At 44.4% G+C, this 20,419-nt stretch overlaps 1 protein-coding gene across 27 annotated transcripts in view; it reads right to left on the bottom strand.

Annotated features, from left to right (window-relative positions):
- JAKMIP3 (Janus kinase and microtubule interacting protein 3) overlaps window positions 1–20,419 on the bottom strand; it is a 75,469-nt gene that overhangs the window by 37,277 nt on the left and 17,773 nt on the right. For all 27 annotated transcript variants that reach the window (XM_074591483.1, XM_074591471.1, XM_074591484.1 and 24 more), the window contains 3 exons: window positions 10,437–10,582; window positions 2,952–3,093; window positions 219–460 (listed from right to left, as the gene is read on the bottom strand). In XM_074591483.1, the coding sequence (XP_074447584.1) occupies window positions 219–353 (135 nt within the window). In that variant the 5' untranslated portion in view covers window positions 354–460; window positions 2,952–3,093; window positions 10,437–10,582. The remainder of the gene's footprint in view (window positions 1–218; window positions 461–2,951; window positions 3,094–10,436; window positions 10,583–20,419) is intronic.

Here is a 20,419-nt window from a genome sequence, read left to right as displayed (position 1 = left end):
TTGTACCATTCGCATGTTATAAATACAAGAACAATTTAAAAATCTGCAATACAGAGGTTGCCTCTTGTTTCCCACGGAAGGCTAGCTCCAGGGGCATGCACTCTGATTTATTGTCGAAGTCATGTACAAGTTAGCTACGAGTGGGGCAAAGAGTTGTTAGCGTTCAGAAACAACAGACCTTGTTAATTAACGTCAGAAGGAAAGGAAAAGATGCACACCTTACTCTTTTCTTGCTGGAGCTCTATCTGGATGTCGGTGAGCTTGGCCCTGAGCTCTTCATTGGCAGCCTGCAAGGCGGCCAAGGCATCCGGCTTCTCCCCCCGAGCTCGGCTGCTGGTGCCCTTCTTGGACATGGTGAGGCTGCGTGGCAGCGAGGGGAGTCCTGCCCAGAGGCCCTCGTCCCAGCGCTCGCTCAGGGCTTCTCCTCTTTGCCTCCGTCCCACTACATTTTCTTACTTGCCTGGAAGGAGGGAAATCACGTAAGCGCTGTCAGAGTGCCAGAGGCGGGCAGGTGACGCCTCAGCCAGCAAGAGCACAGGGAGACACAGGACATCTCTAGGAAGCATGAGGTACACCTCAGCCAGCTAAAGTGGCCCTTCCCTGGATTAAGTAAGAGCTAGAAACATTGTCAGGTGTAATATTTTTTTACACGTGCTGAGAGCAAAAGATTTAAACCACAAACTGTAAACATTTCCTGCGACTTCATTTGCACTGGAGTTCAGACAGTGCAGAGGATGTGGATGCTCGGGAGAGACGTCCAAGCACCATCCCCTGGCACTGGCACGGCCTGGAGACAGCAACAGCTGGGAAAACTCGTATCAGTACAGGCAGAATACTTTTATGTTCTTTAAAAAAAAAGTCTTAAGAAAAGCAGTGTTTGTTTTCCTACAAATAGTTTTCACATATTCATGATAAAAATAGTAAAAGTAATAAAAAAAGTACAGAAGCAAGGGGAGATTACCCAAAGGCAAGAGAAGTTTTCTGTACAGGAGTGTGCAGTGAATCATCAAACCAGCAATTAAGATCTCTATAGCTTTATCTAAGTCTGTAACAATGCAGGAGTTTTAGTCACACTAAGGGGATTTGAGTGAAATCTAAGCAAATGAAACCGAGACAAGCAAATTCATTCTACTAAACAGCAGAGAACTGGGCAAAAGTGGACACAACCTCACACTATTCATCTATGAATACAGCTTGCATTCGATGCCTATCCCTTAATCCCAACACATTCATAAACTATACAACATACACAATTTATAGCGATAACTTCAGATTTGTCGACAAAACATATAATATTAAGTACAGTACTAAAAGCTGCATGCATTTGTTGATTTTTATTTCAAAATTCTCCAACACTTTGTCCAAGAATAAGCAGCAGTGTTCTGGAATGGGTAAGCATTATTAAGGTCTGTAGAGACTGTGCCAAATTTAGAACGTCAAATTATCAATGAAACTCAAAGGTCCTTTATAATCAATACCATTAAGGAAAGCATATAAGAGTTATTGGAAATTCATATTCTTGCAAAAAACATATTCTAGTTTAGTGTAACTGTCAGGACAAGAGCTAGACACAAACTCACTCCAAAGAATTTGCTATCTGAGACAAAGACAGATAAAAGTAGGGAGAATGATGGTATTTTTTTATCTGTTAATGCCATTTTTATGCTGCATCCATCTTATTGTTCAGAAAAGTCTATCAGAGTTCTAGGTAAAAATAAATAATTAACCTATTCATCAAATCAAATGAAATCCTGGTAACCTGTGAGTTGTCTGCAGAGGTGAACTTGACTGAAGTTATCACAATTTGTCCTTATTTCATTTGATTCATTTTTAGAGCTGTTGATGCAGACAGCGAGTCCATTAATGTTCAGCACAAAGTGACCGAGTACGTAATAAGTCAGTAAGAGGGTGTTCAGGTTGCTGTTAATTCTCCCTCTGATCAGTATTTAACTCAGGGTTCATCAATGGCACGAACAGATGTAATTAAATAGAAACTTGAGGATAGCAAGAAATTCTGGGCAAAACACTGTGTCCTGGAGGCTTTGTTTTGCTCTGGAGCCGTGGAACGTAGGTACTGTTTGCTCCATCCCAAAATACAAATGTTTCCCCGACGGTTCTTTCACACTTGGTATACTTTCTGAAGGATCTCCTCTTACAGCAACATTGTTTGGTCAAAGCACTATGGAAGGAGAATCCCCACGCTACCGCACAAGCTCCTTGAGAATTATCCCATGCAATTTTTCAATCTGTGGATATAGACTACGGTTGTGAAAACCCAGTTCACACAGTTCATGCCTGTTTAAATGATAAACAGCAACACACACAAAAAAACCAGTTGCCTCTGCTTCTCTAGACAAAGTTGACTCCACTATCAAAGTTCATTTGAAAATTGTCTATGAAAAACATTAATGGGAGCGCAATCATGAATGAAACGCCTAGAGGAGCAGCTAACACGCTCACACAAGAGACACGCGCTCGTGGTACTGCAAAATGGGGAAACACCATCACAAAGAGAAGGATCAAAATAACATTCAGAGAACTGGATGGTCCTACAGACTGTAGTAAGAGAGGAGGTATGAAATCCAGTGCCGTAACGGCTCTGACTTTCAACAGGGTTCTCAGAGAAGACTTGGGCCAACTTCTGACCCCAGGACGAGGACAACATGGTTTCATTGTTTTGGAGCAAACAGCAGCATGTACATTTACAGAAGAATGTAGAATCTAATGAAAAAATCTCTCACTGGCAAACTTTGACTTGGTAGATAAAACTAGATCCTGAAGAGATCATATGTATTTCTGAGTTCAAAAACTTACTTGGATTCATTTTTAACTGTCACTACAATTCCAGTTTGAACTAAACCCTTGTTTTAAAGATCCGTTTAATTTATGCTATAAAAAATACACAAAAAGCGAAAATTTGGAAAAATATTTCCAAACTTGTCAATACTAACCTTATTAATGTGGATAACAATCTTTTTGCACGATGACCTTCAATGCATCGGTTTATTCATCCTGACTCATCGTCAAAACCACAACAGAGCAGCGCTATTCCCGGTCCAAGCACGAGTAAAGAGGCTTAACGGTACAGGGCAGCTGTAATAATAAAATAACAATAAATAATAACAGTAAAATATCAATGCTAAATACCACCAATAATACCACCAACTGAATTCTAAGAGCAAAACCTGCATCCATTAGGGAGGAAGCGCAAAGGGAGGCAGCCGCCTCGGGGGATACAGAGGTGGGCTACGATGCTGCGTGAGGGCTGAGAGCGCCCAGGAGAGGTGGCGGGAGTTTGGCAGTCACCAGGCAAAGCTGCCGACAGCCAGGGACATTAAGAAGCACAAGCAGCCCCTACAAACCTACACTGGGTCAGAGTAACAGTGGGGAGGCTCAGACTTAGGGAGAAAAGTGCAGGGAAAAATAAAATTCCTGATATTGGTTGACCAAACCAAGGCAGCACAAACGGTCTTAGCTCTGTTGTTTCTCAGTCTGATGCTTGACTTTGTAGCCTTGAAGTTTCTATTAAAAAAATGTGTTTGGTTGTTCAAAGAAATAGAAATAAATAACATTTTACAGATATTGCCTGAAAAACCTATAAACAGGAGTAGGTGTTATTAGCATTTAAGATTCTTGCTTCTTTGTGTAAGAAGATGCACTACAGCAGTGACTGTTCTACAACGGAGGTCTTAAAAACCCTCTTTCTTATAGATAAAAAATGGGGCAGTCTATAGCCACAGGCACTGAATTCTACCTGCTGTGATGAATGAAGCATTTGTGCACATTACAATAATTTTCTTAAACGCTATGTTATAATGACAGATGCAGCAGGTGAGTCAGGTTATTTCACAACCCGAGGAAATGAGAAGCAGCACAATACAAGCTTTTAACTACTTACATTTGAATGTCAGACGAATAATAATTTGAACAATACAGGGATTTGTGAAAATGATTTAAATCAGAAGGATTATTTTTGACAGACAAGGGCTACGAGAATTTTTGTTTGTTTGTTTTCTTACAAAAAATAAACCTAAGGAACTGGTACAAGTAAACTGAAAGGCAAGCATGCTACCAGAGGCACGCTAGGAGGAGCGCAAGCCCAGCAGCTGATTTTCTGGGAGACAGTGTGTGGTAATGGTGCAGAGTAGTCAGACACCCTGCGCACACGCACCCTGGGTGTCCCTGTGAGTCCCACTACCAGAAGATCAACCATTTTGCTGCCATGTGCTGGTGTTTTCTCAGAGAGCCCTCAGGAACATCGTGCAGAGGAGCCCACCACGCTGGCATCTCCCCTGCAGAGCCGGGGACCTAATGGTTCCTCAGCGTAGTTCGCTCGACGGGAACTCTGCCTGAGGTCCATTTGTAGCACCATGTGTCCCCATACTTTCAGTTTTTAAGCTTTTAAATTTTGTTTAAAATGTTACCAAGGTCTAATTGTATGAGTTGACACATTTCATGCCAATCATCTGCCTAAATCTGATTTTTCTCTACTAAAAACCAAAATCTAAAATCAGTTAGCTTATTCCAAGAAAGAAAGGCTTGTATTGCAATGTTTGCTCTGAGCAGGTCTAGAAAACCTCTAAAGATCTGAAATATGACCAGCAAGGTGTTCCCTGTTGTCCCCTAAAAGCAGCCCAAGTGCGGGAAGGTAAAACTCCTGCCAGAGGCTGCAGTTGCCCACCCTCAGCCAGGCTTGGCCAAGGCTTCACTAGCCATAGTCACGGCCTGTGTCTGCCATCCATCCCCCCAGGCACCAGTGCCAGGAGACCTTCTCCTCTGCAGGCTCAGCTGCGGCTCATGTCCGCATGTCCCACGGTAAGTCCGAGGTGACAAAGGACAGAGGACAGAACTAACTTTCAGATCCTACAGGCTCCCATCGGTGCAGCATGGGCGAAGGGGCCGACATCAGAAACCTCTTCCGGACTGGAATGCTGAAGCCTTTATGAGATTTTCCCAGAAAACATCATCTCCCTTGCCAGTACTTAAAGCAATAAGCCTGCTTCAAAAAGAACTACACTGAAATCAGCTGAGGACTCTTTCAATTAAATCTTTAAGGATGAAAAGGGACAAAATGATAAAACTCTCATGCAGCCAAGAATAACATCCAAGGATTAAGAGATCCAGACAATAGGAATCTGATCGGCCTTGGTAATGGGCTGTCTGCACCAATGCACTAACAGCGAGACCAGCAGAACAATGGAAAGCTGTTCTGCACACCACGCTTCCCAGCACAAAATCCTTTGGGTAGTCAGGGAAGGTTTCTCAGAGGAAGATCTGCAAGAAAGGAGTGTGTTTCCCCTTTCTCATGGTAAAAAAGGGCTACGTTGATTGTAGACTTGCTCATGCGGAGTGGGAGGAGCTTGCGGTGGTGGTAGTGGTAGCCTTTCCACAGGCATTTAGAAGCCAGCAGGGATGTAAGCCCTGGTCAAGGAGTGGCAGTGCCCATCAGTGATGCCACAGCTGGCTTTGTTCCTGGATATGTCAGAGCTCGGGCCCTGCAGGCAGCTGCCCCAGCTAGCAGGGATGCTCTGCACATCCCTCCTGAAGTGGAAGAGGCACACGCTGGAGAATGACAGAAAAGGAGGTTCCCCTGCCCCCGCTGGGGTCCTTGCGGAGGCCCAGGAGGCTCCCACTTCCCTCCCAGCAGGAGTGGGACCAAACCCCTCTGCGCGTACAGACCTGACCCTGTCCCTCCTGGGGCGGGGAAGGAAAGTCAGCCTAGGACTGAGGAGCTTCGGCGCTACCAAATGCTCACTTCAATAGCTTAGTTGTAATTTATTCTATGCAAATTAACGAATCATTAATAACAATAAAAGATACTTAGATAATCTACATTCATGAAACTCCATTGGTTTCAAAGACATTATGAAAACATAAACTAACGAAGCCTACAGGCTCTTGAACTTCTAAGTATGGAAAGACTAACGTGCAGTGTGAGCACTAGGTATTATTAGTGACCAGGTTGATTTATCCCTGGTAACCAAGAAGTGTAATCACACTTGCTGTTCACCTGCAAGGACATTGATTTTGAAGGGAAAACTAGCAAAAAGCAACCATTATTGTCAGAGAATAAAACAAGTACCAGTCACTTACTGCTGTTTTTTCCACACTACAGAAAGCTGCAGGAAGGATAAACAAAAGAAAAGCAGGTAGCGTACAGGTACTCGCTCACTTGCGGTCTGACGCACGACCTGTGACTTACTCCCCGGGAGCAGAGAACTCCCCTGCTGCTCTGCTTTTCCTCTGCCCCGAGCACTTTGCCTCCCGCCCGGCTCCTACCAGGCAGCACTGGTTTGTGGCTGGGGGTAAGGCAGAAGCAGCAGGACGGGTGCAAGGGCACAAGGGGGGAGCAGGAGCCATTTCTCCCCTGGCATTCTAGAGGGCTGTGGCTTCGTCATCCTTAAATGGCACATCTCTCTCAGAGCTGGGATCACAGGGCATGAAAATACTGCCACGAATGGGTGTAAACCAGAGAGAAGGGAACCCCAGCCCCCTTCTCCCCCCCGCAGACGCCCCTCTGGCTGCAGGTGTACATCGCACAGCCGTGGGCTGCAGCAGACCGCATGAGGAAATATCCGCAGCTTCATTTTGGGGCAGGGCTCCTGACCAAAATTGCTCAATCCATCGCTGTACGGGTTGAAGGGAAAAACCTGAAAGCAGTGGGCTTATTTTCAAGAACTGCTGATACACACAGAGGCCCCCTCACCTATTCCGTGTCCTGCAGACCATAAAGGGATGTACAATTCGGAGTCATCGGTCCATTTGGTGTATGCTGGGTTGTGATTCCCAGGGGTAATAATGGGAAATCAGGCTGGCTGGAGTAAGACAGCTCTCTAGTGACAACCACAGGCTTCTGTGTATGCAATGGGACAAGCCCCATTGTTGGGAACTATGAAAGTAGTGATTTGTATTAATAAAAGTGCTGGTCTTGTAATACGGAGCCAGCGGTGTCTGCTGGTGCATGCCTGTGCACAGAAAAGCCATCTGGGGGCTGGTGGACAAATGCCAGTCTTAAAAGAATATTTCTCCCAAATACTGGGAGAAAAAATTTCTGCAAAAACATTTCCAAGCCAACATCATTGTGCTGACAGAGAATGCAGCAGAGATGGTCTGTCACGCCAGCGAGGGCATGCAGTCCTGGTGGTCCCAGGCTGCTCGGTGTTCTGCTCTGACAGCTCGCTAATGTGTGCTGAGCCCAGACGCTAATGCTGAGCTGCCAAAACTCAGCACAGCCCCTTAAACAGCCCAGTCCCTACAGCCCCCCAGCAGCTCCAGGGCCACCACCACCGTGGTGCGGGGCAGCAGTGGGCAGGGAGCCATTGCCTATAAAAACAGTTACCTTGCCCTCCTATCTTTTTTTTTTCCCCAATGAGTTATGTAGAGGGGGACATCTATAAGACACATCATCTTAATAGAACAGAAAGGTCTTCATACTTTTGATTCTGGGAGAATATATTATGTATATGATTCCTGGCATGTTTGATATTGAAAATAGCATTAATAATGCATCATAAGCTGCCTTTAGCAGGGCTTATCATTCTTTTTGCGTCCTGACTTGCAATTCAGACATCAAGGCTAATTGGAAAATGTGTTTTCTAGATAGTAGTTTCTGAAATCAATGTTTCACTGCACTTAAAAATAAATTAATAAATCCCTACCCAGAGTACTGATATTTTATACAAAACACTGTTCTTACAAATACTGAAATTTTCAAATGTATAATACAGCCTTGTGAACACGGTTGCTTTCTATTTTTGACAAATTGTTATAATTAATTAGTTTATACAAATCTTTTGAGTCTCTGGTGCATCTCTAAATATTATAATAGAAAGAAAATGTAATATTGTCTATGGCTGAGTTCCCAGTTCCTCATATGGGGAAGCTCTTCTTGAGTAATCTCAATTTTTCATTTAGGATTTCAACAGTCTATAGATCTGAATGCAAGAAAATGAGTTTTCCTCTGAAAAAGGTGTTTCTTGCTAAGCCAAAGGGCTCTGCCAATGTAGTCTCCTCACATGCTGGTTTTGTGTTGGGTTTTTTCTGTACAAACACTTGTCACAAACAGTATATTATTCACTCGGCTGCAATGCGAGGAGAAGAAAATCTGTTGAAAATTACATGGAAAAATACAGTGAGCAGGCAGGAAGTCTTGAAAGCACCGAGATCAAGAAATAATTGCCAAGACACGTATTGTGCATATGGTTATGTTGCATATTTCCCATATACATCCCATGAGGATTTTTTCTCTGTGCTGTTTAGATAATCATTAAATTGAGACTAGTTTGATAAAACACTTTTTTTGCTACTACTAATTGTGGGTAACTCAACCCAAAGTATCAAAGAAGCATGCCTGTCTTGACCATACTTTTGCTGGGAAACTTTCAGGTTCAGAACAAAACTCCTCATCCAAAGGGGCAGAAGACGCCAGCGTAAGCAAAGCTCGGGTACATGGGACACTCACTCGGGATGTGGGAAACTCGCGTTCAGGGCCCTGCTTTTAACCAAGTGCCATGCTCACTGGGAAACAGGGTCTTGCCTGGAAGATTCTCACTCTGAACAGAACTACCACGTGCTACCAGGCGCCAGCAAACCCCTCGGGAACTACCCCTATTGCAAAGTTAATGTGCTCCTTCATCAACAGGTGGCTGCTTCAGCAAATCCCAGCTTCCACAAGGGAAAAAAAACAGACTCCCAACCAATGTTTCCCTGTGTGAAATAAGTTCTGAGCTTATCTTTGATAATATCTGATTTAAACTCAAAATAACAAACACACCTCCCCCCCCAACTCCACCATCCAGTAATGAGTCTCTGCAGATGGAAGTCTAGCCAAAGTTTTGCTTAGGATTAGATCAATTCCAGCAACAGCTTTAACAGACACATGTCAAATCCTGACTGACCTGAATTTTTCCTCAAAGATTAATCCTTCAACCGTAGCCAGCTTTAACTCATTGGTGGGCGGACCATGTTTACAAACCCCAAGCAAATATTCATAGGTAGTTGACACAGATTCCTACGTGCAGATTTAGTGGGTGTGCGTACCTGTTTGCATCACACACACACAGCTAAATCCCATCCACTGATTAGTCAACGTAAGTTTTACACAGTTTGTTGGGTTCTTTTAATTGTAAAACATAGCTGGGTGTCAATTATGTGAACAGTTAATGGTTTATAGCAAAACAGAAGAGATTAAGAGAATTTCAGTACTGGAAGACACAACTGCTGCTAAATCTCAACATGTATATTTTAAACCACCTGTTAAACTTTTCCATCTCTTATGGCCAAATTGCAGAAAGTGAAATAATTAATCAGAAACAGTGGCTAATATGTAGGAAGCTAATTTTTCTTTTTTCTCAGGTACTCCACAACACTTAAGGTACAAAAACACATTAGAGTTATTGCAGTAATACAATAGGACACCTATCCTAATTCTCAGTTAAACTAGAGCAACTTAGAATAATTCCACTGATTTGTGGAGGATTATTAGCGAGGAATGCAGTTCTGACTTAATTCCGTCAGTTTAATATTGTGTCATTCCATTATCTTGATCACAAACAAACTGTTTGAGTAATGCCGTCCATTTTCCCAAGGAATTCATGCCTGTATAATTAACTACAATCAACTGTAACACAGATGGCATCGTATGATCCAAAAGCACTTTATGGAAACATTTTAAGCATGTTATTAACATCCCTAAATAACTATTTAACGCTACCTCTCCAACCCTCTTCTGCATGAACACACAACACAGCTGGATTTGAGAGTGGGAAAGGCAGTATTTAACTGCAACTCAGTTCTTGGAATTATTCAATTTATAAATGAGTTTGAAAATAACAGACCATACTGTGGCAACAAAAACATTGCGTTTTAGATTTCAGAATTAAGACTAATTTGCAGAATGACTCATGCTCATCAAGCTCAGCTCTGAGGAACTGGGCAGCATGGAATGATACTGATGGGATGAGGAACCTTTCTTTAGGCTGACCATGGTTATCCAAAAAAGGTCTTTCTATTTGACAGTTTCTTTTTTTCTCAGTAGATGTGTGCCCAGTTCTAAACTGAGATAAAAATTTACATTTAACAGCAACAGACAAGAATTTGAATGGAAAGTCGATTAATCTCCCAAATGAAAACAGTTACAAGTCATTAGATGCCCATCAAGCCCTAATGAAAAATTGTTCCTTCAGCATGAAAAAAACGACGATCAGATTGTTATTATTATTTTTCATTCCTAAATATCCGGTTTAAATAAACTTTTCTTGACAGCTGCTGAGACTCCCCTCCCTAATTTCAGCCCATTTCTGCCCATTTATTTAATAGTGAGCAAGTCCCTTGGCCCATAAACTGATTTAGAAAGAAAGAAAAAACATGATGAACGTAACAGACTTGTTGGAGATTCACTGTGACGATGCTTTAGGGGGATGGGCTGCAGTACCCACCGAAGGCGACAGCACTGGGGATTAACACCATTCCTCTCCCACAAACATCTGCTCGACGAGGGCAGTCCTGATGGGGGCTGGAGGTCCAAAATCTCATGGAATCAAGTGCGAGCCCTCCGGCATGATCTCAGATGGGGAGATAGTCCCTGGGAAAGAGCAAGAGAGCTTTTGGTAAATTGTGACGGAAGCGAGATCTTTTGCATTTTAGTAACCAAAGAGACAACTTGCTGCTCCCCTTCACACTGGGCAAGCCTCTGGCAAGAAGGCTGCTAGAGACGATAAAGCCGAGAGAGAGATGCAATTTAGAGATGACAAATGAGTTCAGAAAAGAGAAGGTGTTCAAATATCACATTACCATCACTTAAGATCTAGTGCTCAGTATCACACAATGGGGCTTCTTAACACTTGAAGTGGGCAGCACTAAAGGAATATTCGGCGTGAGAACTGGAACTAGGGTGAGAAAACTGTAACGAACATAACAGTCATTTATAGGTATTGTCACACAATTAGCTGGAATTATTTTAGGTACATGGATTTCTGTCACACGATAGGATCATAGCATGTGGAAGGGAAACAAAAAACACTTCTGGACATTATTATGTGCTCTGGGGGTTATTAACTCAGCTTTCTATTCCTTCCTGAAGGAAGCTGGCAATTCAGCGTATCAGAGCTCTGCAGGATTCAGTGAGAGCGGTGCTTTTTAATTATTGGTCTCCATCCATGTATTTGTACAATCTCTCATAACAAATTGGGAGACAAGACAACAGCATAAGATTTTGTCTTCTTAAGGAACGCACTGCAGAGACACACACATAAGAGGTCTAAGTTATACACAGATACAAAAGGCAAAACAAGAGTGTTACTGCTGTCAGTTTTAGTTAGAAAGCCAAGGTTTTCCCAAGTCAGCAGTTCTAAACTGGAGTAGCGCTAACTTAGCAACAGCAAGTCACCACTGTTCTCCTGTAGGACTGGGGCTTCCTACTGCCCTGTGGCAGCTACAGCAGGCGAATTTACTGAGTGTAAAGTTACACAAATAGCTTGGCTCCCACTGAAAATAACCTTAGACATGGGCCAGGCCAGGTGTCACACCTGAGGTCAGGCACCGTTTGAAGCCAGCTGGGAACACCTCCTGAGCAGCCCAGGAGGGATGCCGCGGTCAGCAGCCCAACCAGCCAAGGCTCCCTCCACGGCACCTCTGTGTCTCACCCATGGGCAAATTCTCTCTTAGAAATCACTAACGGAGACAGAAACAAACCAAACCTTCACTTACCTGTAAATCTTCTGAGGAGATCAGAACTGCGGTATTTAGCTTACACGCTTAGCTACAAAATAACAGTTTGTTGTTTTTTAAACACCAGAAAAGCTATTGAATTTACCACTAGTACCTTTAGGGACACCAGACCACTGTTTAATATGAACTGCTGCATATCTAATTATTTTGTAAGATTCCACATATTTCACAATTCACACAATAATGAGCACAAAAGCAGTGTCTTTTCACAGCTAATAATCGTTATGAAGAAACAAGAAGTCAAAATACCCAGCTCATTGATACTGCACATTTTAAGTTATGCACTGAATAATGTTAAGAAAAAAATATGGAAATACTTAGCAAGCAGAAAAGGATTTGAAAAAAAAAAAAAAAGGAAAAAATATTGTTAGCCAACTTCATACAAGAGCTCTAATCCAGCTTTAGAAAGGATGCATCTCTGCAGGGAATAAGGATGCTAGAGAAGGGCGATGCTGCCGGAACAGCCGTATCCCCTTGCAGCCTCTCCCATGGCCCGCTGTAACCAGGCTCTTTCCATCTTTTCCACTGGGTTACAAATGGGGCACCGGAGCCAAGTTCCACTTAAGTCAGTAGGAAACTTTCCATCCACTGTAATGATCCAGTCATTAATATACTCGGAAGTCAAAAATAAGTGCCTAAAAGCCACTTCCCCAGAGCTTCCATTTAAAAGCAAAAGATTCTCTCTTCAGAGATGAGCCAGCGCCTCACTGGTGTAAAACGCTGGAGAGCAGGAGGAGGTGCCGGTGAGGCCCAGGAACGGGGGAGGCGATGCAGGCGCCGTCCTGCTGGCAGCGCACAGCCGGCTCCTGGGAATGCTTGCTGGGCCTCCTGCGTACCTGTGCCCACCTTGTGCCTCGGAGAGGGAAAGGACTGAGAGACAGCCAGGTCAGGATAAGTGCTGGAAAAAACCAAGTTCTTATTTATCCTCAGAGCTAGAAATAGGATGATTCACCGGAGTTAGCCATCCCGAGGACGCCGCTCTTTTCCTAGGAATGTCTTCCAGTTTCTAGGGGCAGAGGGGTGACACCCCTGAACCGCACACAGACACAAGTCAGAGGGGCCTCTCCTTGCCTGCTCTTCTGCAGGGCAAGTGCAGCTGGAATGTTAGGAAAAACCATAAAAGTAGTCAAGGAGAATAAGGACAGCAGAGTCAGTTGGGTGCTTTGAAGAAAAGCACTATGTAAAGTTCTAAGCATAATACCCAATCCTTATAAAACCAAGTAAGATAAGGTTTGTTCCAGATGACCATGAAAAATATTGCCACCATGAGAGAATTTTACATGCGAAAGCAAATTCCTATTTAGCCATGTCTATACCAAGTACCAATAAGTTAACCTTCCTTCCATAATGTTTTTTGTATTTGCTATTGGTACATACAGGGCCCGTTTTGATTAACCATTTTTTGGCAATGGTTAATCATTTGGCAGTGATCTCCATCAGCTCGGAGATGAGGACTCAGACACACTCCTGTAAATCCCAGTCTGACCCAGGCACTGAGGCGCATAGAGAAGGACTCCATTGACACGTGTGCTATGAAGCAAGCCCCAAAGCAAGAACCAACAGATCCTATAACCCATGCCACGTATTAAAGCACTCGTTATTTACAGAGAAAGGGAGAAGTATGCCAATTTTATCTGGTTAAGTACATATGTCCAACTATAAAGATCTTTAAAAAAGATTTTAAAAACAAAACAAACAAACAAAAAACCCCAACCCATCCCATGGAAGACGACTGAATAAAATCCCAAGGGCAAAATGCCCTCCCAGAAAACAAAATAGAAATACTAAAAAACCTTGCAGTACCAAAGCTCGTGTTTCTCAAAGGAGAAGCAAAGCAACAAGTAGGAAGGACAACGCTGAAGGCATGCAGGAAAGCACATGGCGAAGAGCAAGAAATGCTGGCGTGACGTGAACCAAACGCTCTTGTCCGCGAGGCTGATGACCGAGTCTCTGCCACGCCGAGGGTACACAGACGCGGTGGTGTTTCACTGCTGCTGACCTTCTCAAGGTGATTGCTGTTAGTAGGTTGCTGTGCATTAACCAGATGTACATGGCTGAGAATTTTTAAGCTATAATCTGATTTTTTAAAGCTCATTTGATTTGAGATGCTGCACCAACCTTTCTAGTCAATTTGCTTGGCATGCAGATACCCATTTCTCTGTCGTTTCATACAGCAGTCCAGTAAGGGGGTTTAAGACTTCCTTTCAGCATGGCAAAACCAGACCCGTTCTTAAATATTTCAGGCTTCTAAGGGGGATAAAAGGGCAAGGGTTGTTTCAATCCAACTTTAACATGGGAAGTCAAATGATCCATTCCTCTGGGAAAACCTTATTTTCAACACAAGAGCTCTATAATTTTTTTTAATCAAGACTAACAACCAGAAGACAGGCTGACTTTCATGGAACACCACAGTTTGTATACATAATCATACTCGAGATATAATTTCAGTTAGTAACCAGCACAACATAAACTCATCCCTCTAATGCTACACTAAATGTAATAAGCATTGCATTGAATATAAATATAATTGGATTTAAAAAAAAAAACAACCCTAAAAATAATTGGAATGAGCAACTCAGAAGATGGACCATGCAAACCCAGTGTGTGTGCATATGTGATGAGAAAGTTAACAGAAGTTATACTGTGTTATAGAGCCTCCTGCTACCGGCACCAAGAATGACAAACGTACACCGAGGATTTAATCTCCAATAGCACACCATGTGGCTCAAGTGGCCTCTACCTGCCTACAAATCCAGGGACCAATATACAAATTATTCTTAAAAAACCACACACAGCCCCTACCACAACAGCAACTGCATAACCACTTTCATGGGACTGGCTAAAACGGAACAGCACCTCTGAAAGCTCTCCCGCTCTGTGCTGCTCCCCAGCTGGGAGATTATCAAGGAGAAGGGACTGACCCCTTGGGAGGATTACAGGAATGCTGCCAGAGCGCGCAGGGATGAAACAAGGAAAGCCAAGGCCGCCTTGGAATTAAACCTGGCCAGGGATGTCAAGCTCAACAGGAAGGGCTTCTACAAGTATATTGGAAGCAAAAGGAAGACCAGAGAAGTTGTGGGCCCACTGTTGAATGAGACAGGAGCCATGGTGATGGAGGATGCAGAGAAGGCGGAGTTACTGAATGCCTGCTTTGCTTCGGTCTTTACTGCTCGGCCCAGCCCTCAGGAGTCCCAGGCATTGGGGGAAGTAATGGGGAAAGAAGAAGACTTCCCTTGGGTTGAGGAGGATCGAGTGAGGGATCAATTAGATATTCACAAGTCCATGGGCCCCAATGGGATGCACCCGAGAGTGCTGAGGGAGCTGGCGGAAGTCATTGCTGGGCCGCTCTCCATCATCTTTGAAAGGTCCTGGAGAACAGGCAAGGTGCCTGAGGACTGTAGGAAAGCCAATGTCACTCCAGTCTTCAAAAAAGGCAAGAAGGAGGAGCCGGGGAACTACAGGCCCGTCAGCGTCACCTCCATCCCTGGAAAGATGATGGAACAGCTCGTTCTGGGCGTCATCTCAAGGCATGTGGACGAAAAGAAAGCTATCAGAAGTACTCAACATGGATTCACCAAGGGGAAATCATGTCTGACTAATCTGATAGCCTTCTATGATGGCATGACTGGATGGATAGATGAGGGGAGGGCGGTAGATGTGGTCTACCTTGACTTCAGCAAGGCGTTTGACACGGTCTCCCACAGCATCCTCATAGGGAAGCTTAGGAAGAGTGGGCTTGATGAATGGACAGTGAGGTCGATAGATAACTGGTTGAAAGACAGAGCTCAGAGGGTGGTGATTAGGGGCACAGAGTCCAGTTGGAGGTCAGTGACGAGTGATGTTCCCCAGGGGTCAGTACTGGGTCCAGTCCTCTTCAATATATTCATCAATGACCTGGATGAGGGGATACAGTGCACCCTCAGCGAGTTGGCTGATGACACAAAGCTGGGGGGGGTGGCTGGCACACCGGAAGGCTGTGCCGCCATCCAGAGAGACCTGGACAGGTTGGAGAGTTGGGCAAAGAGGAACCTTATGAAATTCAATAAGGGCAAGTGTAGGGCGCTGCACCTGGGGAGGAATAACCCCCTGCACCAGGACAGGCTGGGGCTGACCTGCTGGAGAGCAGCTCTGTGCAAAGAGACCTGGGAGTCCTGGTGGACAACAGGATGGCCATGATCCAGCAATGTGCCCTTGTGGCCAAGAAGGCCAATGGCATCCTGGGGGGCATCAAGAAGAGTGTGGCCAGCAGGTGGAGGGAGGTCATCCTCCCCCTCTACTCTGCCTTGGTGAGGCTGCACCTGGAGTACTGTGTCCAGTTCTGGGCTCCCTGGTTCAAGAAGGACAGGGAACTGCTGGAGAGGGGACAGCAAAGGGCTACCAAGATGATTAGGGGACTCAAACACCTCTCATGAAGAAAGGCTGAGGGATTTGGGCCTTTCTAGTCTGGAAAAAAGGCGACCGAGGGGGGACCTTATCAACATTTATAAATACTTAAAGGGTGGGTGTCAGGAGGATGGGACCAGGATCTTTTCAGTGGTGCCCAGGGACAGGACAAGAGGTAATGGGCACAATCTTGAGCATAGGAAGTTCCACCTAAACATGAGGAGGAGCTTCTTTGCTGTGAGGGTGGCAGAACCCTGGCACAGGCTGCCCAGAGAGGTGTGGAGTCTCCGTCTCTGGAGACATCCCAAACCCGCCTGGACGCGTTCCTGTGTAACCTGCTCTGGGTGACCCTGCTCTGGCAGGGGTTGGACTAGATGATCTCCAGAGGTCCCTTCCAATCCTATGATTCTAAGACACCCCAGGGCAGCACACTGGCACCTGCAGAGCTGAAGTTCGGGTCAGTTTGCTGGTTCTGCTAAAGGACAAAATTGGGGCAATCTCAGCGCATGTGAGTATATGGAAAAGTCTCTCATTTCTCTATTGCAGGGGTGGGCGTAGAAAAGAAGGGGGAAAAGGGGAACCTCAGCAGCTGTTTCTGCTCGTGCTCCCTATTGTGTCACTAAAATTTACTTGCCGGAGTTCACTTCTGCGGCCAAGTCACTCATTCCCGAGGGGCACCTTCTGGCAGCAGTACCTGCTGAGGTCTTATGTCAAGGGAACTTCCTCCTGTGTGGGTATCTCCCTCTCAGACTCGTTCAGATGACTAGGAAAAGTGCTAGCCTTGCTTTTCATTGTGAAAAGTGCTATATAACAGAACTGGGGAAATATTCTCACAGACATCTCCCTTTACAGGCACGAAACAGCTACAGAGGAGCTCTTTCCTAGCTATTTGTTTAGTGTGGCATCTGGGTAATCTGGGATTTGAATTCAGGATTTTCCAATCTTTTAGCCTTCTGCACTTACTCCTTCAGAGAAAGTTGCTTCTAGCTTGGGTTGCACTACACTGATCTTTAGCTAAGAGGATGTGTCCATCTGCCTTCTGACTTTCCAACCGATCATTACTCTTAAAAGCAGGGAGCAGCCAGCACCGGGAGCGGAGGCACTGGATTCTGCCTGCAAGAAACCAGACGGGGGGCCCGAGGGCACAAGAAACGCTGCTTGCTGGTAACTGCGTCCCTCCCAACCGCTGGCATTGCAACTACACATCTGCAAAGCTCCGGGAGACTGGAGGTGTGCAACATAACGTGCAGCAATAGCTGGGGCTGCTCTGCTCCAGGGTAACCCGAGTTTATTAAAAGTTTTGACAAAAAATATGTACGAGCTGTGCAAATACACATAGAACATTAAAGCCCTAAGAGAAGTCCCTGCCCCAGCAGACGTGCTGCTGCTCCTGTGCCCACCTGCACAGAAACTACTCGCCAGCAGGCAAAAGGGTTTCACAGCCTAAACCGTGAGCTGCGTTTGGGCTAGCAGACATGGCCTCGATGAAACCTTGCACGTAAATGTGCAAAGAATGTGAGAATGTAAATCTGGATCCCAGCTTCACAGTGTACACTTAAGGGTTGGACGCTTATGTCATTAACTGCTTAAGAAGATTTAGCAACGTGATGTGTAAGAAAGTCTAGTAATGGCTGGGGGATAAAAAAAAAAAAAAAAGGAGGAATTACTACTAAAATGGGGAGATTCACAGCTGCGAGCTCCAAGGCCCAGAGCTAGGGCTGGCAGCGTTTGATATTCTGCTAGCGACCTGTAAAAAGAGTAAAGGGTAGGATATCAAAATCTGCTGATAATAGAGGATTATTTAGGTCAATCAAAATGGGAGGAGAATATAAAACAAGAAAAAGAAAGAAAAAGTAAAACAATAACCTCCAACTAGAAAATTAGGTAACCAAGCAACATGAAATTCAATATGGGAAAGTAAAAGATAATCTATATTTAAAAATAAAATTTGACATATCCTGCACACAGAGATTTAGAAGAAAAGATCAAGTCATCACTGAGGACATCTGTTGTGTACACAGCTAGGTAAATAAGATATTAGACTGTAAAAGCAGGAGAGGGGAAATAAGATGAAAAGCGTTATAATGGTGCAGGAAGATATGTGGTAAGTACTCATTATTACACTCACATTCATCTAAAAGAAACACAATAGGTACAATCAGGTAATAAAAGAATCAACATCTGTGATTTTTTTGAAGAGACATTAAACAGGCAATTATAAAACCATTGATACTGTGTAGGCGAAAAGGATGTTTCATTTACTTGTTCACACTAATGTAGGAACAAGAAATCACCCTACAGGGCACTGGCAGGAGGTAGTTACACGATTTTCCCAGTGGAAAGATGAATCTTCCATTTGTATCACCCACCACAAACCCTGGCAGCAGCAGTTCCCCATCCTTCTGCTCCTGGGGCCAAACCACCACAAGCCAAATTCAACGTGGGAGAAAAACGCTACCACTTGGAGTCACAAGGTGCAGGGTGAGAGAGCAGAACTGGCAGCATCCAGCCCAGTGTGACCTGCAACAGCATTTATAAAAGGTACAAGGGCAATTCTACGACTAGTCTCCTTGGGTTGAGTTTCAGTAACTAAAGCAGCAGCGCAATAGGTTTTGCTGCAAATGCCTCTCAAGTATTGTCAAGAGCAGAAACATACTGCTCTGAAACCCTTGCTTTGAATATACATTGCATAAATCCTTTACGAATGAGGAACCAGAGCATTCCCTGGGCTGATGTGGGGTTAGCAACGGAGCCTCTGCTACCCTGATCAGAAAACATCCTGCAATACAAACTCTCCAAAATGACCTGCTGGAAACAGTAAAGCAGAATATAGAGGAGACAAGTGTTCTAATTTGCAGGTATAGCACCTACATCGGCCCTAAAAGGCACAGCTTTAGGAGATACTTGCAGCTCCAACCTGTTCCAGCTTTTACATACTCTGACTGCAGAAGGATGCTAAAAGAAATAAAAGAAAAAGAAATCATTAAAATTACTGTCTCTGAAGTGCACAGGGTTTGTTGGTGGTGGTGTTTTTGGTGTTGTTTTTTTTTTTTTTTTTTTTTTTTTTTTTTTTAAGAGGTCTATAGTAAAAATGACTGCAGTTTCATTTTATTTTCAGCCACATACAATTAGTAAAATCCAGCTTCGTTTCTCACAGTTAGCTATCATTTCTGCACAGTTCCGGACATACGATTAAACTTCCACATTGCTTCACTGCTTTAAAGCATTCTCTTTACATAATCAAGAGTTCTCCAGAAAGTAACAGTGAACACAAAGCTCGTCATGGTGCTTCACCTGCAGCCTCCCCCATTGCGTCCATCAGGATTATCATTTTGCTCTTAATTGTGCTTCTCACCCACCACAGATGAAGTACGACCACCCCCTGTTCAGCTCCGATGTGCGTGGCTGGACGATTGCCCCTCTGACCCAAACTGCCTCTCAGCCTGTGGAGCCCGTGCAGGGTAATATTCTGCTTTATTACAGTCTATAAATAGGACTGTGGAGCCTCACAGTCTAACCACGGTGCAATGAGGGGCATGGTGAGATTGTCCTCATTTCTGATAATGCCTCACCTTAATCCCAGCTCACGTCGAATGCGTGTTACAGAGCTAACGTATCTCTACATCTGTTTTTAAACTGGTACTCAATTAAATCAGCCAACAGAAAAAAACATTACATTGCGTCTTCTCTGTGTTGCCCAGCAGCACAGGAGCATCCCGGCTGCAGTTGGGCTGGATCGGTTCCTTTTCTGGCCTCCAACTAGCACAGACACCACCTCCCAGCTCCCCGTCCAGATTCAAACAAGTGTCGACAGTAAGCACAGCATTTAAAAATGTTTGTGCTAAAATCGCCACTGTTGGACCCGAGTACAGGCTGGATGCACATTTCACTTGTGGGCCATGGAGCTCTGTGACAGAGAACGTGAATATGAACACAGGTATTTTAAGCCCATTTTGTTTTGCAGGCGGACAGAAAGGAGCACCATGCACACAGAATCAGGCTCAGAAGTACACCTCAACATTGCCCTGCATCAGGCTGTAATTAGGAAAGAATTAAAATACTTACATGGCCATAAATAATATGTACACTACATCCCAGACAATACTTTTTCCTTGACAACTGTTTGCTGCTGCAGTATAATTAAATTATGATCCTGACTTCAGTAGGAACAGTGACAAAACCCCTCCCGTTGGTGGACACAATAAAATAAATAACATTGTACTGCAAAAATAAGAGCCCCACAGCGAGGGAAGGAAGGAAGGAGAGGGCACCCCCGTCACACAGATGCTGTCAGACTGCGCAGACACGA

Source organism: Larus michahellis, chromosome 6 (genome assembly GCF_964199755.1).
Source record: "Larus michahellis chromosome 6, bLarMic1.1, whole genome shotgun sequence".
Lineage (NCBI taxonomy): Eukaryota > Metazoa > Chordata > Aves > Charadriiformes > Laridae > Larus > Larus michahellis.
Note: the sequence above shows the minus strand (reverse complement) of the source record. Positions and strands in the feature narration are given on the sequence as shown.